This window comes from Symphodus melops (assembly GCF_947650265.1).
Source record: "Symphodus melops genome assembly, chromosome: 16".
Lineage (NCBI taxonomy): Eukaryota > Metazoa > Chordata > Actinopteri > Labriformes > Labridae > Symphodus > Symphodus melops.
In genome coordinates, this window is record NC_136706.1 from 10,070,981 (window position 1) to 10,098,874 (window position 27,894).

Sequence of the window (27,894 nt, forward strand, 5' to 3'; positions counted from 1 at the left end):
TTTATTACCCTAAATACATTTAGCCATCTAATCAGACACTAATATGTGTTCCTGGCCTGTCTAAAGTCCATCCGCTTTGTTTTTTGCCTGCTCCCCTTTTCAGAAAAAGTGTGCTCAAATAGGCCGCTTGGAGATAACCCCTTTTATGACATCACAAAGCCTCTACAGTTAGGTGTTCTGCCCTCTGCGGTGAGTCCGTCTTGTCACCGCAAACAATTGGGCATGGAGCAAGAAAAGCCCAGCCAGTAAGAGTAAGTAAGTTATTAAGAAACTTCACAGACATGTTTTGGGGGCCTCCAAGACCCTCCAAGTTTTTGAAAAGGAGTATAATATGTGACCTGTAAGAGTAAAAGAAACAATCGTACAGTCAGATCACCTGTTCTTCTTACCTTTAAACATATATAGACACAATTGCGATATTTATCCTCTTGTATACCTTTCATCAAAAAACACAAATAGCTATATTTCCTTACATTTTGAACCAGTCCTTTAACTGCCCTTAGTACTTTAGAAAACCCTGAAATCAAACTGTACTCTTCAAAGGACATCAGACATCGGATGCAGTATGTGTACATATATATCTCTGTTTAATGAATATTCATTCACAAAATATACACACTGGCAAAACACATGAGGGAGTGTGTCAGCCAAAGGGTTTTGTACCATTTACACTGTGGATTAGATCAGTATGAAAGTTTTACGTCAGGCAAACGCGAAATGCAAGTTTATAAAACATATATTGGCACGTCACAATACTTTACCAATTGTTCTCCTTTTAAAGAAACAAGTGCATACATTGCTTGGCACCAATAGCATTTTAATAGTGAAAGCTGTGCGTGTTACACTATGAAATCATTATTTGGGCTACAATCAGTCAAACTACTTTTTAAGGAAACAGTCTTCAGTCTTGAATGTTTTTCTTTGCATGTGTTGCAGCAGCCTCTTAAGGCAACACGATAAAGTCACTTGAATCCTCACTCTGCTTGGACATAAGCAAACAGACACAAAGTCAGAAAGTCTTTCATGTCTCGATCCTGAGTTTACATCCTTCTTCTTTGGCTTGAATTCATCAGGGGTCGTCCTGATGAGGACGTGGAGGGGGGCGTGACGGTGGAGGGGCTCTACATGGAGCTGGACCCTGAGGTGGAGGCGGTAGGGAGCCGGTCGGTGATGGAGGTGCGTAGATGGGGCTCATGTTGGTTGGGGGCAGAGATCTGTTTGGAGGGGGAGTGTACATGGGAGGGCTGGTGGAGGATGGTGGAGGAGTGGACGGCAGAGGGGGGAGTGTTGAGGTTGGCGAAGGTGGCAGATGGTAGAGGTTGCTGTCTGATTGACGGCGCTGATAACAGTGCGGTAAGGTGTAGACAGGCGTGGAGGGGTGGTTGTAGATTGGGTAGCGTGGAGAAGGATAGGATTTGCTTCGGGTGAAGGTTATGCATCGGCCCTGTGAAAAATACAACATCCTATTTTAGTACAACATGCAGTAACTCACCAAGGTTATGATTGGGTGTTTTTTTTTTTTTTACTCCATTTCCCCTTCCTGTTACAGATTACCAAACCAAGACAGAACAAGTCTAAATAAATTCCAGTCAATCTGGAGGGGGGGGTCCTTACTGGTCTGGGGCCCCAAGCAGTTGCCTGCCTTTCCCGTTGACGAGCAGTGCCTCCACTTATCAACACTCCATCATGCATTTCAGGCTTTTCTAATACTGGCATTGGTATCTGAACGACACCTGGGATTTAAGAGGCTTGTTTCATTTATAAACCATCTGTAAAGACAATAAACAATGCAGTTTTCCATAAAAGTCCTTAACCTGCAAATCCATTGGTAGGTTCAGAAGTTTACAGCCTTCAACAAATTAAAAAAGGAAATTCCTCTGTCAGTGTGAATCCTGCCTGACCAGCCCTCTGCGAGCTTGAGTAGACGGGCAGTATCTTCGTCTAATGACTTCTGCAGACAAGAGCATTTCTCCAGACAATGCTGAAGCTTTCACCTTTGTCTGCTCTCCATGCCTCATCAGAGTTTCCTTGAAGTCACTCTTGTCAAGATTTAATGTGGCTTTGATATTTTGAACTTTGATTTTCTCTGTCAAGTTCTTAAAATTCTGTCTGCCAAAAGCTGACAAAAGCTCCTTCATAATCGTATTACCGTAAATGCTTTGTTTTGTGGATTCAGTTGTTCTTATATTCCAGCAGTAAAAGTCTGATGCTGTTTTTTTTTATTACTCCACAGATGAAGTCATTAAATCACACCTTGTCTGTTCTTCGTTTCTGATATTTCTGTCGTGACTTTATGCCTCACCTTGTCTCCAGGATGAGGTCTCATCACAGACACCCGGTCGTAGCCTTTTCTCAGGAATACACACAAAGCGTCTAGTTTACCCTGTTGGAAAATGATTCAAGATGTTAGTACAAATACAGAATAGTCATTTACACAATAAACATCCTGGTTTCATTTACAGTCCCATAATGAATTTTGTCATGCATAGCAAAAAAGATCCTGTAAAAAAAACCATGATATGAAATGAGCGGGGTTTGTTCTGACTTGGTTTGGATGAGAGACAGATAAACAAAGAGTGTATTTTGTCAGTAATAATAGCCACTCCACAGATCCCATAGTCAGGGGTTAGCTCAGTTCATGTCTGGTTCTTATTACCATCGATCCAGCTGACTCATGTGTTCGGAAACTAATATTTATTAACTACTTCCTGGTAACAGTGTCCTCCAAAACTCTAAAAATGAAATACTTTTGAGCTTTTCACAGTTGACACCATCATCAGGAGGAGGTATAAATACCAGAGCTAGATTCAAAACATCTGGAATACACATCATACAGCAGATAACACAAGTTAGACATATGTAGCATACAATTGAAGACATGAATGCATCCCTTTTACAACTGAGTTATGTGAAGGAGGAACAAGACAAATGTTTCAAAATGAAGTAACATGCACAGAATTTAGAAACTCTTTCTGAATGATGAAGTGCATGAATTAAAAAAAAAAGCACCTTGATTGGAGAATACCACTTCTGAGAGCTGATGGATTTGTGCGTGTGGTAGTAAGGCCGAGGATCGTACTCGTACTCCTCTGAAGGCATCACAACACGAGCGTTTTTCGCTTTTTCCAGTTTGGCTCCTTCCTCAGTTGAGCCCTTATCTCCCCATCGAACCTGAAATGAAAGAAAAGCCGTCAGCACTGTGCAGGAATGAGAGGAAAATGTTATTTATGTATTCATGTTTGGTCACATTAGCTGCAGACTACAGACTCCTAGTCTAGGTGCAACACTCTGTTATTTTGAGATAAGGTCATATGATTACCTCAGCATGAGGTTGTGATTTGATTTGCGTTAATGATCTCAACTCCAGGAGGGCAAATAAAGTGTTAATTTTCATTGTATAATTACGTTTTGAGCTTGTGTACAGTCCTCTAGAATCCTCTGAGTTTTACTGCCAAGTCATTTTATTTTACAAAGTTTCACATTTGTGTCTCCGCTCAACCTCTGAAGGACCTTGAAGCAGTTTGTTTTTGAACCAGTGTTTTTTAAGCTCAGATAGTCTTTCCTTAAGATCGCTTGTCTTTTAAAAGATAAAGAATATTTCACCACAAAATAAAACACTTTGATTTTGTTGCTTAACAATCCACTTAAACTGCAGAAGTAAAAGTCAAAAACAATCCATCACATCACAGAGAGAAACCGGCACTGTCACAACAACCATGATAGTTCATTACTCAGATTTACTCCCTTGCAGCTGCCACAGACAAGCCATGAAGGCTTTAACTTGGCAGAGAAGGCACTTAAATGAGCAGTGCATATTTTCCACTGCTCTGTTTGAAAGCTTCAAGGCTTTGAGCTCAGACTGAACTTAAGACTGAACCAGCAGTCTGTAAAGAGTTTCACACCGAGAGGGGATCTTATGTCTGCTTGAACTTCTTACTCTCAGTCAACAAACACATCTGATCCCTCTTTAAAATGTCGTTTCTGTTGTTTAACTTTTACCCAATATCAAAACCCATTGTCTTTCTTTTTTTTTTCTTTTTTACAAAGGTATAGCCTCTGGGTTTGACTACTGCCTTTACGTGGTTTCAGGTGTAGCCAGCAGTTAGCAAAAGAGATTGTTAGCACACAAACTAGCAACTAGCATAGAAATAGAAATGCAGATATCTGAAGCATAGGCATTATATTTTGGTTTTGGAATGGTTTCTGTTTTTCCATTTTTGGTTACAGTAATATTTTCCACCATGGATTTCAGCTGCCTGCAGGAAAACATTCCACATTAACAGAAAAAAAAAGTCACAACGGAATCTGCATAAATGTAATTCTGGAACCCTTCGCCTTTCTGCTTTATTGAATGTCTTTAAACAGACTTCTACTCAAAAAAGCAGCGAACAATCTACTGTCAGATGTTTGTTTCTCAACTTTATTTTGGCCTCTCATGTTACAAGACTGTAAATAATGTCAAGAAGGCAGAAGTCCTTTATTGCAAATTGTTGTCAAACGATAGCAAAGATCCTCAAAGATTGTCAGGCAGGCCCGTTACTGAGCATTTGGTAGATCTGCTGTGCTTGTGGTTTACTGGCCAGTTGGCCTCATCTTAACTCTCACAGGCTCTACAAACTAACCACCACAACAAAGTGACTCAGTCTCTTCCAGGACCGACTTGCATACTCATCTCTTTTAAAGAATGACTCGGTTCCAGCTTCCCTTTGTTTTCCGGCAGGACTTGTGTTTGATCTCGCTCCCATTTTTGAACAATTCCAGATAAAAAAAAATAGCTGAGCACTGGATTCTGTGACGCCACGTCTTTCAGTTCTGTGAGCAGTCTGAATGCTCGAATTTTACAATATACCAATGTTTCAGTACTGTAACGTGATGGATGGTAAATGAGTCTTCTGACTACTCAAAGTGCTTTTACACCGCATGTCTCACCTACACATTCTCATCCATTGACACACTGGTGGTAGAGGCTGCTCTGTAAAGTGACCATCAGATGTAACTCATCCCATTCATACACATTAATACGCTGCTAATGAAGCAGCAGGAGCAACTTGGGGGTTAAGTGTTTTTACCAAGGACACATCGAACATGTTGCTGAAGGAGCTAGGGATCGAACCCCCAACCTTCCAGATGAGAGACAACTGACTCTTATCAACTGAGCCACAGCCGCCCGCCCCACATTACATTTAATAAGCATATGAATGTAAATTATAGCTGGTTATCAGCATCATTCTTATTCTACCTCCATTCTCTTGATTCCTCCTACTCCACGTCCTCCGTAGTACGAAGCATCGACAGTGGGCCAACGCTTCTTGGGAAAACCATCCTCATCATCCTTAGGAAGAAAAAAGAAATAGTAATGTGTACAAGCAAAAATCAACTGGAATAAAAATGTAGAAGAAAGATAAATGTCTTGGGATTTATAGAAAAGCTGAAGAATACTGCGGAGAATAACCAGGTGAAGAAAATTAAGACCGCTTACAGAGATGTCCTCCATGACTGGAGGGGGCGGCTCATGAATGACCTGCAAACAGAGAAAAACAGAACATTAAGCTCCAAGTATGGCTAGCATTTTTCACCACGTAACTTTTGTCATTGTGTGCTCTTCACTATGAAAGGTGTCAGGATGGTCGTCATTACCACGGTGCAGCAAAGAGGCCAGAACCACCAAAGCAAAGCGATGGTGAGCAGGAGCAGCAGGATGAGCAGAGCTATGGCCACAAATTTCCCATCAGACTACGGGAGGAAACGGAGAAGGAACACATGCAGGGTGAGCTGTTGACATTACTGTCTATGACTGATGTCATAGCAAAATGTGTATTGACAAAAAGAACAAAAACACCAGAAGAAATCACTAAATTATGCTGGAATTTGAACCATGCAAGCACATCAGTAAATTAAATTATTTAATGTACTCAACATCTGCTAACCTCCTTCTGCTTTATGTAAACGTCATTTGTGAATGTTTATATTGCAACAGAATCTCTTTATAATATATTTTAGAGAAGCAGTCAGCATTTAGAGTATCTACTAAGGTGGAAATACAGTAGGCTCAGAGGTGAATGTGAATGACTTTGATTTTTTGTGACATGTTGATAGAATCAAGGTCACAAAAAAAAAAAACACAGCAAACTGAAGCAGACGATCAAGCTGCTGCAGCTGCGGACGTGTGTCCATAAAGTTTCCTTCAGAGAAATATAAAATAAACAGATGCTGCACACAAGATATAAATCCAAGAATACCAAATGTTTCTGTAATGCGAAGAATCTCTCTGACCCTCAGTTCAGTTAGATTGGTAAGACGAGAACAAAACCATTTAAATTAAACAAGTTATGTAATTGTAAGTTAGTTCACATCAGAAACGTTAAACATTCAAGCAAAATCACAAATCTAAACAAAACAAATATACCAAAAAATACATAAAATAAAAACAACAGAAAAAAAAATGAATTCTACAATAACTAACCAACACAAAACTTTACCGAACTGCTAAAACCCCTCAGTCTTCAAGAATGCTGCTCTCCTTGGCTTTTTTGTTTTGATTGTACTTACACAGGTGACAGCTGTAATGGTGACGGAGCTTGAGATGAAGCTGAGGCCGTTATTCATGCTGACGTGGAGAGTGGCAGTCCTGTCAGAAATGACACGAGCAGATTCAAGAGCGATTCATGTTTCAGCTTTTTGCTTCTAAATACCAGAAACATATTTTCTTTACTTCCTAATTCATTTAACACAATGCAAAGATCACAAGTTATTTACAGAATGGATACACTTAAAAATTGTCTAAATCTTCAAGTTGAAATATTATTTTATTAAACCTTTTGAAAAAAGTATTGTTTTAATCTCTGCAACCTTATATGACCCAGACAGAGGTATCTGTGAGAGTGACAGCATCACTTACGTTCCCTCTTTTTCCAGAACAGGAGCTGGGCACAAAAGGTAAACATCTCTGACCACCAGAGGTCTTTTCACTGTGGAAACAGGATCAACATTCACATTTATCTCAAGAAGTGCTGTAATTATATGATTTCAGATCATTCTGAAGGTTAGTTGTTGAGTTATAAGACCACTCCTGAAATGAGATAGACGCTTCCAAAACTTTTTTAATAAATTCCTGGACTTCCTCTCCGAATGGAAAAATGAAGTAAATGAGGCAGGAATGTGGTTTATTTAGCCTGGCTGAGTGAGTGTCTAGTTTATGCAAAGACAGTGATCGTCCGTAATGAGATCCACATTCCCCTTCTGACATCTGAGAGGCGTTGAGCGTTAAAGCAGCTGATTCTGAGCGGGGCTAGATGCTGCTGATGGTTTTTTGGGAGTTAAATCACTGTGAGCCACAAAGAGCTGCTCTCCCCCACCCAACCCCATTATTCACCGCCAAACCAAACTTGGCACAATGACATAAATGGCTACTGAGTGAGATACCAGAAGCTGCTGCTTTTCTATTCTGTCTAAGAATAGTTCGAAAGTTTTTATGTCATTTTTTGGTTTCACACGCCTACACATTTTTTGTTTTGAGCTTTTTATTCCATGATGTGGACAATCGAGAATCACACATTTGCTCAAAAGACGCATAAACATTTGTCTGTGATGATAAAAATGATGAATTACACCAAGCCCACCTCACTGTTAATAACATTTATGTAACGTAAGAATTACGTAATGAACGGTACATAGATGACTTTCCCTCTGTCATTTTGTCTTTTATCCTCAATCCAAAAAAACTAACATTTTGTCCACTTACATATGTGTTATCTTTAGCTTGTAACAGGCACACTTTTTCTCATTCGCATTCTATTGTTAAGATAGACTAACAGGCTGCTGGCTGCAGCTATGCAGGCAATCTGAAAATGTCATTAAAAACAATTAGGGGATGAGCTTTTTCACTAAACTCGAACTGCTGAAGAGAAGAGAGTTTGGAAACTGAAGCATCTTTTAACAAACTAGACTTTTTAAAATGTATTTTAATGTACATTTGTCTGTAGAGAAAAGCTGATTAAAATAACACATACTGTAAGTCCGGTTTTTGAATGCATGCTTTGGGTTCTATCCTTACTCAGAGTCACGGTGTCATTGATGCGAAAGCTGCAGAGAACTTTCTGAACATCTCGGGCGTGATAGAAACCATTTCCTCTGACAACCACCTGAAATGATTCTGAAAAAGCAAAAAAAAAAACAATGAGTGAACAATTAAATCACTTTGAAGTGTTTTTATACTGTGCATATAGCACAATATAATTCTCTTTACCTCCTTCACAGATGCTGGAAGGTTCCACAGCCAAGATCTCAATGCATGATCTCTTCAGGATCTGAATTGATATAACCCATTTGAATTAAAGACACACTTGATTCAATTATTATGTGAAGTCTGTGATATCTAGGTGTCATGCTTGTGTGTGTCATACCGAGTCGATGACCCCTTGTAGTGCCTGAAATCCATCATTCACAGGAAACACGTGGTCCTTACTGTCAGCTATCGTTGAAAGCTGTCCGAAACGTCACACAATGAGTTCATTCTTTGATTGTTTGTATGATTGTTTCATCATCTACTGGTTTATTGGATAACTAAAGGGTGGATTGGTTCACCTGGGTTTCATTGAAGTCTTTAACTCCCACACAGTACACTGTGGCCCCGAGTTGTCTGGCTCTGCCGGCCTGTGTTTAACACAAGGCAAAACAATGAAAAAGCTTTAATGAAATGATGACTCTGCACTGGGAGGCTGTGTGTTTTTTGTTTTTTTTTGGCCAAACATCTTAAGCTTCTTCAGCTGTGGTTATGTCTTGGTCTGTGATGTTGCTGCAACATTTTGCCCATGACAGTTGCTGAAACATTACAGAATGTTTTGTGTCCAATCACAACGATGGCCTTCCTGTTTCAAGTTATCCAGTGTCTATTTAAATGTCAAGTCCCCTTATTTAATATATATATTTTTTAAGCACAACACGGTAAAGGGCTCACACATTGTTAGCATCACTTCATGAGTCTTGACTCCTAAAAAGTGATTTACTGTCATGTTATTAAACACTCACCTCTCTTTGTGCCATGTCAAACTGATTTTCTCTCAGTTCACCGTCCGTCAGAGCGATGATAACGCTTGCTGTCCGGTAACCTGAAAGTCAGATTGGAAAAGCTGTAGATACAAAGTCCTACAAAGTCCCTTTAATCCATTCAACTCCTTTTTCATATCAAGTAAAAATCCAATTAAGCCTTTTGAAAAACAAGTTAATGGTTTTTCCACATTTCAGTGAGTTATGACGAATGGACAAAGACTACGTCCCTAAAAAACAAATGATTAGGTGTTTTAAATGGAAAACGATCTACTCACCGTCTCCAGTGGCATAGTAAATCTGTTCGCTGGCCTGAAACAGAAGATTTTAGAAGTCCTACATTAAAAAGAGCCTCATAATAGAGAGTTAAGATGCCATCCTGTTGCATAAGAAAGATCACTTTCCTATTGATTTAACAGACGGCTTACTCTTTTTAAACCTTTGTCCATGTAAGTGTCTCCACCCGGCTGCACCCGGCTGAGCTCCTCCAGTTTGGCTCGAATCTGCTCTCTGATCATTAGCAGACATCAGAGTTTAGAAATGAGATAACATATCTTCAACTAAAAATAATAAAAACAAAGTCAAAAGGCATTTTGCCGAAGCTGTGCATGTTTTTACCTGTTTTCTGTTAGTGCCATTAAAGTCCGTCCTTCTGTGGAAAAAACAATAAAAGACATCCGCAGCTGAGGGCTAAAAAAAAAAAAAAAAAGAATAAGTAAAGAAAAACCTCGAGTGTCAAATTTCACACTGAAATGTTTTTTAATCAGACTTTTTTCTTCCTGAACCCACCTGATAAACTTGTGAGCCAGATGATCAACAAAGTAATAAATCTCATTCCAGTAATGCTGCACACTGCCAGACCTGGAGGAAGATTCAATACAAAAACAAACAAACATGCTCTTCAATGAAAGTTCCTCCTGAGAGAGAAACAATGAATCAAAACAATGTCCCATGATTTAAAACTTCATTTTCATGCACCGATCTGACATCCTTAAATAAGTAATTTGCAATAATAAAAGAGGGACTGCCCCTTTAAAGCTTCAATTGGTATTCACGATTTTTATTACAAAGTTAATAGGTTTGCATTAATTATTTTTTTAATCATTGAGTCCTTTGATCTAAGTACCAATAACCCAAACTGACATATTTCAAATGCTTAACATTTTTAAAAAAAAGTATTACATGAGTTAACTACTGTAGAGACACAAACACCAAGAACTTGTTACATAACTATTTATATTCTCTTCTTAATAAAATAACCAGCTTTTCATCTTTGCTCAACTGTCATAAGGCTTTAAATACAATATAAGAGTCTGATTAATAGATCTGCACATTTAGCCTTTGATAACACAATGCTTTAGATACCAAAATATAAGCTTTTGGTGTCTAAAGGTCCATTCATCATTGTGAAACTATAAAGAAGGGTGATTGAGTTTAGGTCTGTGTCATTTCTTCTAATTACTATTGCTTAATGTCTTCATTCATGTTGTTGCTCTGCTCGCAATAAAACGCCAAACAACAAGTGCCGGCTTAATCACATAATTATTAGTATGACGTCAATTTAAAAGAACTAGTCCATCATTTCATAGAATGTGGGGGCAAATGTGCTCAACCTGGGCCGCCTCTTTCATGCTGCTTTGTCTCTCTTCTTCACACTCCCTCATGTTTTTCATTTATCCTGTGTTGTGAGCCTCAGTGCACACAGAGCCAGGATCTGGGGATCTTTGGAACATCTGGCTCTAATGGAGAAAGGGTTCTGCAGAGTGGAGCACAGAGCTGAAGCTGTGACTGTAGTTGAGGGCTCCTGTCAGCAAGCCGTGGCCACAGTTTGACAACAATAAATCCCTGCAGAGTGCTTTATCATTCAAGGGAATGCAACACATCCATCACTGCGGAAACTCACTATCTGTCCAGTCCAGTTACCTTTAAATGGCTCATGCTGATGTTTACAAAGATGCGGTGTATGAATCAAAAACGCGTCTTGGTCTTGATATGAACTGTTCAGAAGCTTTACGTTAGCTGCATGACAGGTTAATGGACGGTGTCATTGATCCCTTCTGTCTGTGCTCACAGGGCATTCAGATAATAAAGAGGATGCTGCTGTGTTTGGCAATTTCGAAGAAAGCATAGAGCAAGAAGAGATGAGTCGATTTATATATAAGGTTTATATTATTAACAATTACTTTATATGTTTTAAGATTAGTTAAGAAGTTGAGATTTTTCCACCAGGTCTGTATGTCTCTGATTAATAATTATAATAATTTACTTCAAGTTTGGGCATTAGAACTGTTGCTCTCTATATCTGCACTGGACATGTTTACCTATATAAAATCAAGCAAACGATCATCAAGAATTCAAGTAGTTTGTTATCAGGCTACAATGTTAACAAGTGGTTTCGTCTTTAGTTTTAGATTTTTGTATTGTTCCATTAATGCAAAAGCTAATGTGGATCTAAATAAAAATACAAACAAAACACGCCCCCATAAGCAAAAATACTTCATAAACATACTTTGTCTCCATATGTGCATTGTTCTTATGACTTTATAGTTTACTTTCATGATTCTACGTATATCTAAAAAGCCTAAAACCCCTTTTTATTTTACAACCCATTAATAAAAACCACATGACAACAAAGAAAACATTATATATGACAGCACTGAAATGGTTAGCAATCAACCAGTAGCACATATTTGTCATCCAAGTAACAGCCCATAAATTACTCTGCAATTATCTTGAATGATCTTTTCACCTGTGTTTACAAAACAAGCTGACATGAGTCATGCATTGAACTTTAGAAATGTTGTCTGTGTTCTAATAAAAGTTGTACTCACTTGTCCAAAACAAAGAAAAGGTCAAATCCTCCATAACAGGACGAACCTGCCTCCCTCCTGTCATGGATTTGTCCAGCGCTGCCGGTCACCAGCACCATGACCAGCATGCCCAGCTCAACACAGAGCAGGACCTGCCTGCAGAACTGGGACATCACAAGTGTAAGAGAAAGCATCAGCACAACCAGAGAAAAAGGTTAAAACTCTCAGGTTGGAGATTACTGTCTGCTTTCCCTCTCACAGCCTGCTGGTATCCTCAGCCATGCTGTGCAGACTGATTTCTGAAGTTCCTCTTTGGATTAGTGTCCCATCTCCTCAGCAGCAGATGTGTGCTGGCAGAGAAGGACTGAAGCTGGACCGAGTCTTCCTTCACCACTCTCTCTCTCTCTCTCTCTCTCCACACTTAATCATCTGAACATACTGTGCCATGAGATCACATCAAAAACTGTAAAAAAGGGTCTTGGAGAAGTATTTTCTGTTTCTTTCTTTTTTTCCTCAGAGCTTTGATGTAACCCATGCTTTTTTGTTTTCTTCATTAACTTTTCTGCAAGTTTAGCTGATTCTACACCTTACCTGTTAGTGCCACTTAGTGGTAACACATGCACCATGCAAGTTCTGCAGATTCTCTGCACTCTGCAAACTTTTCACCCTGGTGAAAAAAATACACGAGTTATTTCTACTTAATTTAAACTTGTGTATTTGCTTTTTACTTTTTATGAAGAAGGAAGGAAGCAAGGAAGATGTGATTTACATCATAAGTGAAACCAAGACGGGATTTTCCTCACCCTTGCCTCCAGTGTGTATGCTAATAGGCAAACTATCTGCTGGTATAAGGTATATTTCAGAAATTGTTGGGAAAATGTGTGCTCCTCCTTATAGTTTTTCTACATTAAGAGTTACTGACATTGATATTAAGTTAAGCAAAGAAACATCATTTTGTTTCAAAGGGTATTTGGCTTAAACGCAGTTTCTCCTCACACTCATGCTCTCCTTATTTTTCCATCTTTGGGAAAAGTTTTCCTCACTTCACCAGCAGGTTCAGGAAATCTCCTTCCATAGCACTTTCCTTACACCGGGCTCTTTCCTCCCAGCTGTTCCCTCTTCTGTCTACATTGTTTCTTTGTATGAAGACAGGTTTTTTTTGTATATTTTCTTGCCAGAATAAGTTCATGAGTGTGTGCTGATATCACTACTGATAAGTACAATGACATTATCATGAAACAGAAATAATACCACCAATGAGCTGTTGAAGCTGGGGTGACGTGTGTCCGTTTTGTTACTTTACCCACAGCAACCTTGGAGCAGATTGGTTTTGCGAGCCTGTTAGTTGTACTTTCGACAGAAAGATTAACTTTCGGGGCATCAGTTGTAGCTAGTGGTTAGCAATAGAGGGCTTCCAATCAAGACTCATAATTTCCATGTTGCCCTTTACAGTCTGACTAACAATGTGAGAGGAGAAAGTAGAGCACGAGTTAAGACAAGAAGTGAAAGAGCAGTCTGTTAGCAGTACTCTCATGCAGATACCTGCTGATAGAAATCATTCAAAGCTAAATATTTGTCACTTGGGGATGATCTCTTCTCATCAGTTTTCCTTTATACACCCAGTCAATCAGTGCCCGCCAAAAACAAGGGGACACAAACATATGCCACACCAGAATACTTTCAACATCACATTCCATTCGCTTCCTTACTGATCCATGGCTATGGATTAATTCAGTAGGCTATAAAAGAATTGTTTTCCTTTTGTGAGACACAATTACAAGGTTTAGATGTCAAAGTGTTGTTACTAATTTAAAATACAGGGAACAAATATATTCGTGTTTTTTTTTTTTTTTTTTTTAAATAAGCAACTTTGACCTGGACGTTTCATCAGACTTAATAATGCTTCAACATTGTTGATAATCTGTAAATGGGATAATAAGGAATGCTGCAAAACAGACAGAACCTTTGATGCTAAACCAACTAAACTTTGAGTGACAGTAGCTTGGCATTTCACCCGAAAAAGAAAAAAAATCATGGCAGTGTCCTTACCAGTAGTGCTGAGATTTAAAAAAAACAACAACTCATAGAGCAGACTGTATCTTCTCTTGCCATCACTGCAAGGTAACTGTGTAGCAGTAAATAGCAGTTGTGGGATTTAGCTTTTATGATACTTTAAAAAGGAACACTTACTTAATGTAAGTAGGCAATATAACATGGAGCAGTTTGAAAAGAGGTTAAAACGGACATGCATGGATAATCTTAAGGGCCGTTGAGGATGGCACTAAACTCAACTCACTCTTTAGGTAAGTGGAACATTTCTTCTAATAGTAGTCTAGAAAGCTCTACTGTTTCTTCCCATTATGAGATATGTGCATGTGTTTGGGGTGGCACTGCATTTGGTGTAATAGGTCAAAAGCCAAAAACTGATAAGTTGTTGAATTAAGAGTCAGCACATCTGGCCGTTCGTTTTCCTGTTTTTGTTTGTTTTGAGTTATTTTTGTTGGAATTTTAAAGTGAACATGATTTTTACTGAACCTTGCAAAAAAAAAAAGTGCCCCAAAATGCTCTCAAGATAAATTCAGCTGGACTGGGTGGATGAGAACAGGCATTATGTAAATGTGTGTAACCCCTGGTACTGCAGGTGAAGTACCTCTCTGGTGGCAGATTCATGCATGTGTGCCCTGCTGTCACTGTGTGCGCTCTGCTCTCGCTCCTGGATGTCAGCGAATCACTGCTGCAGAATGGAGACGTGAGAAAAACAGCGTTGTGTTTTATAAAATCACACCTCATCTCACCGAGGATCCGCTTTTCGCTCTTTTCTCTGCCTACAAATATCATCGTTCACTTGCTATACCTCTGTTAAATATTTGGTCAGAAGTTATGGACGTTGTATTTGCGTACCTGCTGTGCGTCAGTCTGCACGTATCTCTGGCGGCTGATTGGGAGATTGTGGAGACTAATTTTTCCTTCCTCGATGATGTAATCGACTACAAGGATCCATGTAAAGCTGGTCAGTGCTTTTTACTTCACACATAATTGTATTGATCTTTTGCAATGCCTGTTGATTGGCTATCCTGTGTCTGTTTTTGGCAATACCACCACATATACAGTACAGTAGGCCCAAGTCGCCTTGAGGCTTCAACTTTGAAAGTTTTGTAAAATATGGCTTTTAATTATAAAGATGTAAGTGGGGGAATATTGTTTTAAAGAATAGAATACAAGGTTACACTACATATTGCTATTGTGTTTCATGTTTAAATCTTCACTGGTCACTTTAACCTGCCATTCACTGTACATTATTCTTCATTGTCCTGTTGAGTTCACCCTATTATGTATAGTCCTCTGTATATATCCTGTTCTACTATTTTTTCCATTTTTTATATTTATGTTACTATTTTATTCAGTTTATGACTTTTTTTCTTATTTCTGTATTACTGCTGCTGCAATGCCTGAATATCCGCACTGGTTAGTTTAGGGTTTATGGCAAATAAGCATCAATTTGGATGAAAATGTCATTTTAACATACTTGCTGAGAGCAGTATTAAAACAAAAAATAAGAAGGAAGTAGCATAGAGATCTTTTACTGTACTTAGGTCAAATAATCTAATCACACAAAACCAAGTAACACCCTATCCTAACACTTTAACCTTTGTCACACAAACTAAAAAGTATGTAAGTCATGCTCTGTTTTCTTTAGAATTAGAGACCTGAACAGTCTCTCAAAAGCTTTCCTCACAATTAATGTCCTTTCAATGACTGAAACTTTTGGACAGCAGATTTTGGAAAACAGCAGAACCGAAGCATCCTTCTAGACTTTTGTGACATGTTGAGTCTGTAAGGACTTTAATATTATTAGGAAAGATTGAGCTGAGTTCTTTTGCACAAGATTTGAGTAATAAACTACAGATGGTTTCAGGTCCATGAATCCTCTTTGTTCCAAGGGGAAAATCAAACAAATAGAAGTCACTGACTAAACTTTAAACCCATGCTTTAAAACCTCCTTTCTGAAACTTGGGTGGCATCACACCCATTTGGTCAAATTGTCTCTCCGTTGTGGGATTAACATTTGTTTCCATCATTAAGACATTACTTCCTATTCAAATCAGGATCTCATTGTTGTACTGGACAAGCAGAACAGCTCTCTGGAGTTTTTCCCATTTAATACCTCATTTAGCCGTGTGATGTAACAGTCTTTGAAAGTCAAAAATGAAAAGGCGTAGCGGGCCCTGTGCCGGCCTTTGAAGTGAATTCACTCATGCAAAGGGTGACTGTAAATGACTGTCACCCCTGCAGCTTGCACCCCATGCCCTGCAGCCAGAGGGATTTCACCGGAGTCCAGCCGAGGACTGAGCTGGCATAGCCTCAATGACCTCTGGTGTCCAGGCAACTGCTCAGAGAAGACGAGTAGTGTATTTTGAAAGTTTCAGAAGTCACAAGTGAAAAGGGACCCCAACCAGCTGAGGGCCACCAGTAACAAATTTAATTGTTCGGCATGTTATAGAATATGACGCAACATAAATAACACAAATTATTCTTTATATTTCCACTATACTACACTTTGAGGGAAATTCTGTACTTTTATACTCTACTGGATTTTATGATACCTTTGTCATACACTGAAGATAAAGATTCAAGATTCAAAACTCACATTGATCCATTTTATGGTTTAAAATCCATCTTCCATCTCATGCTACTGTTCGAAGATAAAGCTAGACCCCACGTAAAAATAACACATCATGCTCAGTGGATAATAAAACTCCAGATGTTTGATCAAGGGAATAAATAAAAGAGTTTTGGGGGAAAAAATTGCACATTTGGAAAAATCAAATACAACAGAGTAGATCTTTATTGTCATTGCTGTAAAAACAGTTTAGCAGCTCTTGTCAGTGGCAACACACACATTGCAGACAGACAGAAAAATACAGATAATTTAAATGTAAAAAGAAACATTAAAAGCACATCATAAAACAATAGTTAGACACACTGAAGTCTAAAAAACACATCAAGGGTGACTCTCTAACAATGACTCAGTAGAAAATGCTGACTGTACCATAGGTCATCATTTCAGTTGCCATTCAGAAAAATTGCAAAGTCCAGCACACAGTTAGATCACAGTACTGTAAAGCATTCAGGTCACATCTTTATTTGGTAAAATGACTCAGCAGTTGGAAAGTCCTGTATTTGGGAGAAGTGTTTGCTGATCAAACAGACACATGGAGTCCTGCTCAGGCCTCTTTCAGGACTGACACATGCACCAGAAAAAGCCAAGCATGCAGTGTGTTATGGTTTCTGTTAGCAGAAATAAACCTATAGAAATTAAATAAAATACAAAACATTAAACTGGTATTTTGCTACTGTACTATGCTTTAGAAGTACTTCACAATGTATAAAAGATGGGGTGTCAGGATTTCCATTCAAGTTTTCCCTAAATTAATTTAGAATTTCCAACTACCTCTACCCTGAAGTACACTCTGTATCGTAAACACGATTGCACGGAATTGATTGAACTAGATCGATGGAGGTTGTCTGTCACCTCTCAACTGGATGGTGGGGGGTTCAATGGCTATGTCCGATGTGTCCTTGGGCAAGACACTTAACCCCAAGTTGCTCTCGCTGCTACAGCTGTTGTGCATGAATCAGAATGAATTTGAATAGTTACTTCTGATTGGCACTTTACAAAACAGCCTCTGTCATCAGGGTATGAGTGAGTAGGTGTGACCTGTGGCATTAAAGCATGTTTAGTAGACAGAAGACTAGAAAGGCATTATACGAGCTCAAGTCCAATTACCATTTGAGTCCCCTCAGCTACAAACAACTGACATAAAGCCTGGCTGAGAAAACTATTTCTACAATATCTGCATTCAACATTCAACAACCTTAAATCTCTGAAGGCAAGATTGACTTTCAAAATATTTTAAAAGTGTCCTTTTATAAAATACCCAACGTGGTTGCACTTGTGGTCACTTAATTAATGTCTCTCAGTCTGTACAAAGCAGACCTCAGAGCATCTGCACTTGTTTTAGCTCATCTGAGGTTTTGCTGTTTTAAACATGATTTATTTGTTATGGATGTAGCTTTAATTTGTGTGTTTCTTTGTTTGCCCTATAGCTGCCTTTTGGGGAGACATTGCCCTTGATGAAGATGACCTCCGCATGTTCAAAGACACCCACACACATATTGGTGCACAACATGTTGTCCAGACCAATCACACAGGCTCAGGTACCAACGCAGAGAGACATTTACTTACCAATCAATAATCTTACTGACTATTTAGTGACATTTAATAAAGACTAAGCACTGCTTATATTTTTCTTACAGGTAACAGCTTCACATCCACTGAGAGTGTCAGTACTCAGAGAGCTGCAGACAGACGGACTCTTCATCGTCTGCGCAGAGCCGCCACCTCCAGACCTGAGCGAGTGTGGCCCGACGGCATCATCCCATATGTCATCAGTGGGAATTTCAGTGGTTAGTTTTGGATGGAAATGAAAAAAAAACCTCTGTGTGCTATATATAGTTTAATTCAGCTGTTGCCATGTGAGGTTTGACTAGTTGAAATCAGGTCAACCTTTAATTTCTTTCAGGCAGTCAGCGGGCCATTTTCCGTCTGGCTATGCGTCATTGGGAGAAACACACCTGTGTAACATTCACTGAGAGGACGACTGAAGAAAGCTACATTGTGTTCACATACAGGCCTTGTGGGTGAGTTAACCACTCATTAATATTTATTAATAATCAAATGTAAATAACACAGCAGCTTACAAAAGCAGAGTAATTCAAGAACTTAAGATTGATAGTGACAGCATTTTTTTAAAGCAAATTTTGTTTCTGTATAGATGTAAATTTGCTTTATAGCTAACACTGGCCCAGCAGTTTTGTTGTGTGGCCCCTGTCAAATAATATAAAAAATAAATAAATAAATAAAAATAAATCTTTTATTTGTAAAAAACTGAAGGGGGGGTTGTAATTTTTTTAACACGTAAATTCAGAGTATTTTACGGCCAAAGGTCTTGCTTCAGTAAGGTTATGGCTGATTTGACTGTCATATGGGCATGTTATAGCTTTTTGCAAGGCCCGCCTGAGCTTTACGTCCTTGCCTTTTCCTAAAAATCTTCAAAAATGACGATGAGATAGTATATCCAGCATGGCGATGGCCATCTTTGGGCTTCATAGAGCCTCCTCAGAAACCCTGGGGTGCGTTCACTTGTTTATATAGTCTTAGGGCCTGAAATGTAAACATCCTGTCATTTGGCACTTCACTTATCTTTTTGCCTCTTCCCCAAGTAATCGAGTAGGCCTGCAGTGAAAGAATCAGTGTTGCTTCTACAAAGAAAATGCTCCAGGATGTGGTTCAGTGGGAATTGTCACCCCCTGCAGGTGTTGCTCCTACGTGGGCAGGAGAGGCAACGGCCCGCAGGCCATCTCTATAGGAAAAAACTGTGATAAGTTTGGCATTGTCGTGCATGAATTGGGACATGTGATCGGTTTCTGGCATGAACACACACGCCCAGATCGCGACCAGCATGTGAGCATCATCAGAGACAACATCCAACCAGGTACAATTCATCGCTGCTTGTGTGTTGATGTGAATAAATGTGTAAACACACATATTGCAGATGTTTCCCACTGCATTTAGTCAATAGTTAAAATATGTATTTGTGTGTGTGCGCGTGTGTGTGTGCGTGTGCGTGTGTGTGTGTGCGTGTGTGCGTGCATGCGTGCGTGCATGTGTGTGACTAGGGCAGGAGTATAACTTCCTGAAGATGGAGCCAGACGAGGTTGACTCACTCGGGGAAGTGTACGACTTTGGCAGCATTATGCATTACGCAAGGAATACTTTTTCCAGGTTGGGATCTGCTTCTGAAATTAAATTTATTTTACATTTTACATTTTACTAGACCATGCTTACATTTATTTTCAGTCCAGCTCTTGTTTACATTAGCAGTCCATTCAACTGCTCCTCTGGGGTCATCATTGGTTAAACGTCTTGCTCACTGTACCCGTATTTTTAAACCAGCAAGCTAAAGGGCCAACAATTCTGACCAGGCTATTATCTCTTTTCTGAATGCTGAATCAGTGATTTATCTTGTTTTACTTTTCTGACGTTTTAAGTTTCACCTCATTTTCCTCTGATACGAGTGCTGACCACAATATTTGAAACTGGGATTGATGAGTTCAGCCACATCACTTTAAAAAAGATGTCTATCTATGGGCCAATTTCACTCATTAGCACTTGAGCTTGCTGTTTTGTCTTTTTATTCAGCTTTGCTAAACACACTCCATAGGAAGTGTTGTGTAATTTGATCTTTTATTGTTACAGAAATGGTTTCACTCTAGTCTCCTTTTCATTTCTGTTTTGTGCATGTTGTTGCCCCATTGCTTTTCCTCTCCGCCTTTTGTTTTTTACCTCCATCACCGCTTTGCTGGTCTGGGTCATGGAGGCAGGCCAAGCTAAATAAAGGCCTGGCAGCCCGGGCTTTGTTGAACAATTTGGGCTGGAGTGGCCTTTTTCTCTGGCATTCAGGAGCGGGCTCCACTGAGCCGCCTGGCAGCGGCGAAAGGCCCCATTCAGAGCAGTCTGTTTGCACATGCCTCTCATTCATGGGTGCATCACCATGGGAACTATGCAAGAGGGAGTTCAAAACCCAGGGAGAGATTATCAGAATCAGTAAAGTATCAATTTGTTGAACAGGGGCCAGATCTAAAAGCAATCCTGTCCTCAACATGGATCACTGGTGTGGCTGACAATGTTCTTGGATCTGGCACTGTAACTGATTTTTGAATTAGTTTATTTGATCTGAATGGTTCATGTTTGTCAATTCTGTTAAACAGAGGAATTTTCTTAGACACAATCCTTCCCCGTTATGACATCAATGGAGTCAGGCCGCCTATTGGACAGAGGACCAGGCTAAGCAAAGGGGACATCGCACAGGCTCGCAAACTTTACAAGTGTGCAAGTAAGACACATCACTGGTGTAGAAAATGAAATCACTAAATAATCAAGTCCGAATACTGATATCACATATTGATTTCAAACTTCTGTTGTAAGGAAATTATAGAAGTAACAAAGAAACTTAAAAATACTCTGAAAATAAATCTAATCATTCATCATTCCTGTAGTTTGACCGTGTGTGTGTGTGTGGGATTGTGTCTTGTTGTCAAAGAGTGTGGGGACAGCCTGCAGGAGAGTTCTGGAAACTTCTCGTCTCCTGGATTTCCAAATGGATACACAGAGTACGCTCACTGTGTCTGGAGGATTTCTGTCACTCCTGGAGAGAAGGTGAGTTAGGACAAAGTTTCTTATTTTGAAAAAATATTCAACCGAAATGTAAGTTTTCATTTTGAAAAATAAATTAAGAAAAATAAAATAGTAATTTAAATATTATTCAATATTATTCAGAGTACATGGGTATCTTAATGCAGTTGCGAAATTTCAGGTTGTAACCTTAAAACGTTGTTTTTTTAATGTAAGAATTTTAACTCATTGACTTTTATAAAGTAACAGTTTAGCAACATACAAATAGAAAAACAAACAATCAAGACAACAAAACAGGAAGGAACAGACATAACAGACATAACAGATATAAATGAAAGGATAACAAATATTTTTCTAATAACGAGATAAACATTATCAACACTTGACCACAAAATTACAGCTTGATAAGGTCAGGATTCTGTTTTTTAACAAATGCTGGTTAAAACTGAACCATTGCTCTTCAGAGACGACATGTTTCCTCTTCAGTGTTTCAAATCTCTATGTCTTCATTATGTAGCATCTTTTATTGTATAGATATTAATTAAGACAGATGTTAAATCTTCATTCCAAACCTGCTCTCCTCTTTGTGTTTCTTAGATTGTGTTGAACTTCACCTCTTTGGACCTCTTCAGGAGTCACCTTTGTTGGTACGACCACGTGGAGGTCCGAGACGGATTCTGGAGAAAAGCTCCTTTGAAAGGTCTTAAACTTTATTCAAGAGCTTAATGTCTTTACACTGAGCATTATCCAGAAACTAGATGTAACAGAGGCCTGTACTACCTGTGTTATTTACTTAGAATACATGGTCATATATTTGCTTGTACTTTGTCAGGACGTTTTTGTGGAGACACACTTCCAGATTCGATCACATCGACTGACAGTCAGCTGTGGATTGAATTCAGAAGCAGCAGCAGCTGGGTGGGCAAAGGCTTTTCAGCGGTCTATGAAGGTAACACTGACGATACCAGGGATTTGATATGCATACGCACTTCCTTCTCAAAATAATAATCAGGCATTTCAGCAACTTTAACAGGTTTCTAATTTGTTTTCAATCTGTTATGTGGATAAGTCAATGTACATTTCCCTTGTCACCTCCCCTGCAGCGGTCTGTGGTGGAGAGGTGAAGCGCCACAGTGGCCAAATCCAGTCCCCAAATTATCCTGATGACTACCAGTCCAACAAAATGTGTGTGTGGAAAATCACTGTCGAGGAGGGCTTTGATGTCGGCCTTTCCTTTCAGTCATTTGATGTAAGATCAATTGCTACTGGCTACATGTAAGAGAAAGAAGCATCAGTGTTTGATTTGATCAATAGTGGGGTTTTTTTTATTAATGAGTCTTTAAATATATTGAAATGAAAAGGAATCAAGATTTTTGTTTATATGATTACCCAGTCCTGGATAGGCATTAAGAGTCGTGATAAAACATTCACTCATCTGCCTTAATTTATTTTTGTAAACTTCACTGTCCTTTACTTCCACCGCAGATTGAGAGACATGACAGCTGTGCGTATGACTATGTCGAGGTTAGGGATGGAGGTTCAGAAAGTAGCCCACTGCTTGGCCGTTTCTGTGGCTATGACAAACCTGATGACATCAAGAGTAGCTCCAACCAGCTCTGGCTGAAGTTTGTATCCGATGGCTCCATCAACAAAGCTGGGTTTGCAGCCAACTTTTTCAAAGGTCAAAAAGTCATTTGAGTTACAATCATGCAGAAATGAACGGAACTTGTGGTTTGGGACTAAATGCATGTTTTTATCCTGCCAGAGATGGACGAGTGCTCGAGACCTGACAATGGTCACTGCCAGCAGCGCTGTCTGAACACACTGGGCAGCTACAGATGTGCCTGTGACCCTGGATTTGAGCTGGCAGCCGACAGACGCAGCTGTGAGAGTGAGTGTAGAACACGACTGGACACATTAACACACAAAGGCTTTAAAATGACTGGCCAACTTCTTTAAAGGTCCCACATTATGCTTTTCCTGGTTTTATATGCTCGTTAGTGTGATTTCCAGGTTTCTTGTGCAGGATTAGGCACATCTATTTGCACAAATTGTCTTCATGTTAGCTGTAGTAGCCCCCCTGAAGGAAACTTTCCAGTGTGACATCACTGATCCAAGCCCATTGGCGCAAGATCAAGCTCGTGCTGCACGCCCATGTGACATCTGTGCTGAGCGACTGATCAATTACAACAGAGCAGAACGGAGTTGCATGGAGTGGTAGTACATGAAAAAAGAAACTTTCTTTGAACACTAGCGATTGTGAACGTACTATAAGAGACACGTACATTAGATATATGAACCACAAAAAGGGCTGAATATGGGAAGCAGCTTATCTCAGTTTAACTAAGCTTAGCTTAAACACTGGAAATAAAAATAATAAATAAAAAAAACTCCATCTCACATAATGGGTGCTGTTCCATAAAGGACTAACATGTCAGACATACCTAACATGAACACTGTATATATTCTACAGCCACATAACTTATCTAATTTGACTGGTAAGTTTCACTTCTGCCAGCAGAGGGCAGAGCTGCATTACCACAACCTCTTTCTTGAAAGTTCACATCAGCACAAAAATGATTCTTGAAGTTAGGTCATGAGAATATTTCAGTTCTCAGGATCTGGGTAATTACAGTAATTGGGGTTCTTGGTTTTAAGGGACATTTATGTGAAATCAATTGGTGCACCACTTTTTTCAGACCCATAGTACCTTAATATCCCCTCAGTAAAGTGCCCTTATTTTATTGAGTAATTTCATTATGCACACTCTTGTGCTATTATTAACTTGAACCAAATGTTCTTTTAACATCATTTACACTTTTCTGCCTTTCTATTTTTTGACAATCATCTTTTATTTAGGTCAGTAAGTCCCACAGCACTCAAATATTTTGTAATTTATTTTATGCTGGTGTTTTTTCCTCACACTTCTACCACTGAATTCAATGCTCTCCTCCATCAGCAGCTGCCTGTGGTGGGTTCATCACCAAGCTGAACGGCTCCCTCACCACCCCAGGGTGGCCCAAAGAATACCCTCCAAACAAGAACTGTTTGTGGCAGCTGGTGGCACCCATTCAGTACAGAATCACCCTGGTGTTTGATGTTTTCGAGACTGAAGGAAATGATGTAAGTCAAAGAACGTTCAAGTCCTTCAAAATAAGTTTCATCAATTTTGCTGCTGCAGTGAGTTGTTTTTGTCATCAGGTGTGTAAATATGATTACGTGGAGGTGCGCAGTGGACTGAGCTCAGACTCAAAGCTTCACGGGAAGTTCTGTGGAGCAGAGAAACCCGAGGTCATAACCTCCCAAAACAACAACATGAGGATCGAATTCAAATCTGACAACACTGTCTCCAAGAGGGGCTTTAAAGCTCACTTCTTCTCCGGTGAGTCATGAAGGGGGAAGATTTTAACTCTTAAAGAAGAACACAGGGAGGTATTTGCTAATGTCCAGATCAGGCACAATAAGAAGAGAAACAGCATCATACCACTCAAAACAACACAACAAGCTGCTTTTGGCTTTGGATGCAAGAATGACAACACTGTAGTTAACTCCTTCCAGAAGCTTATATTCAATTTTGCTTGTTTGTTTTTTTAACATTTGGACAGATATCGATGAGTGCTCCAAAGAAAACGGAGGCTGCCAGCATGAATGTGCGAACACCTTTGGTAGTTACAGCTGTCAGTGCCGCAGCGGCTTCATGCTGCATGATAACAAACATGACTGCAAGGAAGGTACAGTACAGTGTGTTTCCACTGTCCACTCAGCTGGTTATTTCAAAGGATCAGTCCATAAAAATGACATTAAAGGCAGGGTTAGATATGTTCTCGTGTTACACTTTTCAATATTTTGGTTGAAATTGTCTTTAGGTCCTGACAGAAATGAATAATTCATGTGCTCTGAAAACAAAGACAATCCATCCGTCTGTAGCAGCTGTAAGCTTGTTAAAACTTCAACCAATCTCAGCCACGAGGTGCCAATTTGTTGAACCAGTCAACGCCTCTTTGTCTCCCTGCACGTAGGCTACTCCACCCCTTGCGTGCACTAACCCACAACCAAAGAGCGTCACCATTGAGTTTACTTAGCGCTGAATGAGAGGACGTAGTTTCTACACAATGAGAGGCAAAGGCGCTCGTGCATGTTAGTGAGGGGCGTGGCTTTTTGAGGGAGCACAGAGGGGAAGGTGATAGTGTAATCGGAGCACTGAGGGGAAAATCATGCTAGCTTTGTAAAATGACTAACCCCGCCTCTGTGTCTGGATTTAACTTATTTTGATCTGAGGGTTTGATTTTTTTCATCATATCTTCATCAGCCTTCCTCTCTCCCATTGGTCTCTTTTGCTCAGCAACAGTCAAAGTGGATTATTTCATACACACTTAAATACACACTTCAGACCTCGGCGTGGGGGGATTTCAAAGGAACTGCTGAAAGCCACTTATGAACTCTGGGGATTTCCAATTTCTGAAAAGTTAACAAACTGTTTATTTGTGGAAGGATTTAGTTTGCTTTCATTTTCCTTCACTTTTAATGGACGCATGTTTAAGGACAATTGACGAAAGAACAGGAAATGATGTGATGTCATTGTTTGGCTCTGAAATGTTCTTTTGTTGTATTTTCCAGCCGGCTGTGATCATTTTGTAAACACTGTGTTTGGCACAATAAGTAGCCCTAACTGGCCTGATAGATATCCCAGCAAGAAGGCCTGCACCTGGTCCCTGTCTACAACACCAGGCCATCGTGTCAAACTTGTATGTTAACAAATGTTTTCTTCTCTTTTTTACCTCCTTTTTCAGTTAATTGTGTCTTTATGGAACCGAAAAGCAACATGGTCTAAGGTTGCTCATAGGAATTTCACATGACTTTCAGGTTTTCAGTGAGATCGACATGGAAGCTCATTTGGAGTGTGCTTACGATCACCTGGAAATCTACGACGGGCGAGACACGCGTGCACCAAGTCTGGGGCGTTTCTGCGGCACCAAGAAACCCTCTCCTGTCGTATCTAGTGGAAACAAGATGTTCCTGCGTTTTTTCTCAGACAACTCTGTGCAGAAGAGAGGTTTCGAAGTCTCATATGGAGCAGGTGGGCAAAGTCACAGTAAACATCGTAAACACCCAAGAAATCTGGACTTAGGCTGCATAATAGAGTACCAAAAAAAGTGACATTTTATTTAAGCTGTATTTAGCGAGCAGCATTTTTCCACTCACTTTTATGAGTTCCTCCTTTTTGACCCTCTAATTTTGTGGTTGTGAATTCCCAGAATGCGGAGGAAGCCTGAAAGCCGAGGTCAAGACAAAAGACCTGTACTCTCACGCCCAGTTTGGAGATAACAACTATCCCAGCAGTTCAGACTGCCTGTGGGTGGTCTCTGCTGAGAAGGGGTACGGCGTGGAGATCATCTTTCAAGTGTTTGAGATCGAGGAGGAGGCAGACTGTGGTTACGATTATGTGGAGCTGTATGACGGCGCTGACATCAAGTCTCCGAGGCTGGGGCGATATTGTGGATCTGAGGTAAGGCTAAGAATATCACTTTTGTGAAAAAACTGTTTTTTTTAATATATTGTTTTCTCTTTAAAACTTGCTTGTTTTCGATGTATTTGTCCTTTTTTATAGGCCCCAGAAGAAGTCTACTCTGCAGGAGATGCCATCGTTCTAAAGTTTCACTCAGATGACAGCATCAATAAAAAAGGTTTTCATGTACGCTACACAAGCACAAAGTTCCAGGACACGTTACACGCAAGCAAGTGACTCGTTCAAAGCTACCCAAAAAGCTAAATGAAGACTTCAGCCCTAGCATTTAGAGGGACACACCCGTTATCCAGATGAGAAGTGAATGCATGGATTGACACCACAAACACCCACCCACATACTTCACATACACTTCTGTGCAGAGAAACTGCATCTTCACTCTGCTTCACTATAGCGCTTTATAGGATGAGAGGTAAGGAGTAGTTTGCAGTGATTATTTTTGATCATATCACTCACACATTATGTTATAGAGCTGTTTTAAAGGTATAAAATGTATATATTGTGATATTGTTTGCCTTGTTTTTTTTTTTTCATGATCAGCTCTGTCACTTTTAACTGTCTGGGATTAAGGGTTTGACGTCTTCTTATGAATGTAATGCACAATCAAAATAAAGGGCAGGGTTGTAAGTTAAAGCTAGTTAACAGCTGGTTTTCTTGTTTTGTATCGGCAGTGTATAAAAGCACTTGTACGAACGAGTAAGTAAACATTTTCTCTATTAGCCTTTAACGGCAGCTGGAAGCTTTGATTTTGCTAACTCCCAACCAACCATACACCAGACTGTATTGAAGGGTGACGTCACCCATCTCTTACTCCAGGGGGCTCTGCAGACTCATCGACGGAAGCTGCCATGACGGTGCTGTCTCAACCTAACTTTCAGTCAACGTAATGACAGGCTGAGAGCTGGAGCTGAGGTGGGTTTCAATCAGGTTAGCGACGTGCCTCAAACTGTAAAACATATCTTTCATTTTTTTTGTACCAGGTTGTAAACATGTTCATTTCTGTTGTAAAAATGTGCAATTTTCTATGTGGTGTGTATGTGACTTCTGGGGCTCTTGGAGCCAGTCTCATGTGGACACTCGACAAACTGCAGGATTTTGCACTTCATTTTTCAACACAGGTGGTTGCCACTTTGAATTGACATGCCACCAATTACTATGTAAGGAACTGCAGCCTATGCTTGCAGTCTTACATAGGAATTAACCACCTGAGCGCTACAGGCTTTGGGATTATGTTTTCCAGTACTTACCCAAGGGAGTTT

General features: G+C 39.7%; 2 protein-coding genes and 1 long non-coding RNA gene across 4 annotated transcripts; 2 read left to right on the forward strand and 1 right to left on the reverse strand.

The window, feature by feature from the left end:
* Nucleotides 1-68: 68 nt before the first annotated feature.
* LOC306836686 lies at nucleotides 69-6,628 on the forward strand. Its single transcript, XR_013780805.1, has 4 exons — nucleotides 69-251; nucleotides 1,074-1,176; nucleotides 5,616-5,767; nucleotides 6,554-6,628. It is a non-coding gene; the product is annotated as an uncharacterized lncRNA (long non-coding RNA).
* Nucleotides 280-14,569, reverse strand: antxr1b (ANTXR cell adhesion molecule 1b). The gene is made up of 20 exons (XM_079363868.1): nucleotides 14,506-14,569; nucleotides 12,447-12,522; nucleotides 11,877-12,318; nucleotides 9,835-9,906; nucleotides 9,664-9,735; nucleotides 9,474-9,555; nucleotides 9,324-9,357; nucleotides 9,028-9,107; nucleotides 8,584-8,652; nucleotides 8,403-8,483; nucleotides 8,246-8,306; nucleotides 8,054-8,152; nucleotides 6,899-6,968; nucleotides 6,550-6,628; nucleotides 5,638-5,733; nucleotides 5,480-5,521; nucleotides 5,240-5,332; nucleotides 3,010-3,171; nucleotides 2,303-2,383; nucleotides 280-1,444 (listed from the first exon to the last, which is right to left on the reverse strand). Exons 3-20 carry the CDS (start codon nucleotides 12,047-12,049, stop codon nucleotides 1,070-1,072), a joined length of 1,821 nt encoding a protein of 606 aa, XP_079219994.1. The 5' UTR covers nucleotides 12,050-12,318; nucleotides 12,447-12,522; nucleotides 14,506-14,569; the 3' UTR covers nucleotides 280-1,069.
* On the forward strand, nucleotides 14,295-27,272 carry LOC306836669 (bone morphogenetic protein 1-like). 2 transcript variants are annotated; one of them, XM_079363866.1, is made up of 20 exons: nucleotides 14,295-14,865; nucleotides 17,964-18,074; nucleotides 18,174-18,323; nucleotides 18,440-18,557; nucleotides 19,233-19,411; nucleotides 19,596-19,701; nucleotides 20,688-20,812; nucleotides 21,020-21,135; nucleotides 21,709-21,811; nucleotides 21,944-22,060; nucleotides 22,215-22,360; nucleotides 22,597-22,792; nucleotides 22,877-23,002; nucleotides 24,071-24,234; nucleotides 24,313-24,493; nucleotides 24,717-24,842; nucleotides 25,729-25,856; nucleotides 25,975-26,188; nucleotides 26,367-26,617; nucleotides 26,720-27,272. In XM_079363866.1, the coding sequence occupies exons 1-20, from the start codon at nucleotides 14,472-14,474 to the stop codon at nucleotides 26,852-26,854; spliced, it is 3,186 nt and encodes a 1,061-aa protein (XP_079219992.1). In that variant the 5' UTR covers nucleotides 14,295-14,471; the 3' UTR covers nucleotides 26,855-27,272. The 2 variants fall into 2 exon arrangements, with proteins under 2 accessions (XP_079219992.1, XP_079219993.1); XM_079363867.1 differs by having other exon boundaries at nucleotides 24,074-24,234.
* The last annotated feature ends 622 nt before the right edge of the window (nucleotides 27,273-27,894 follow it).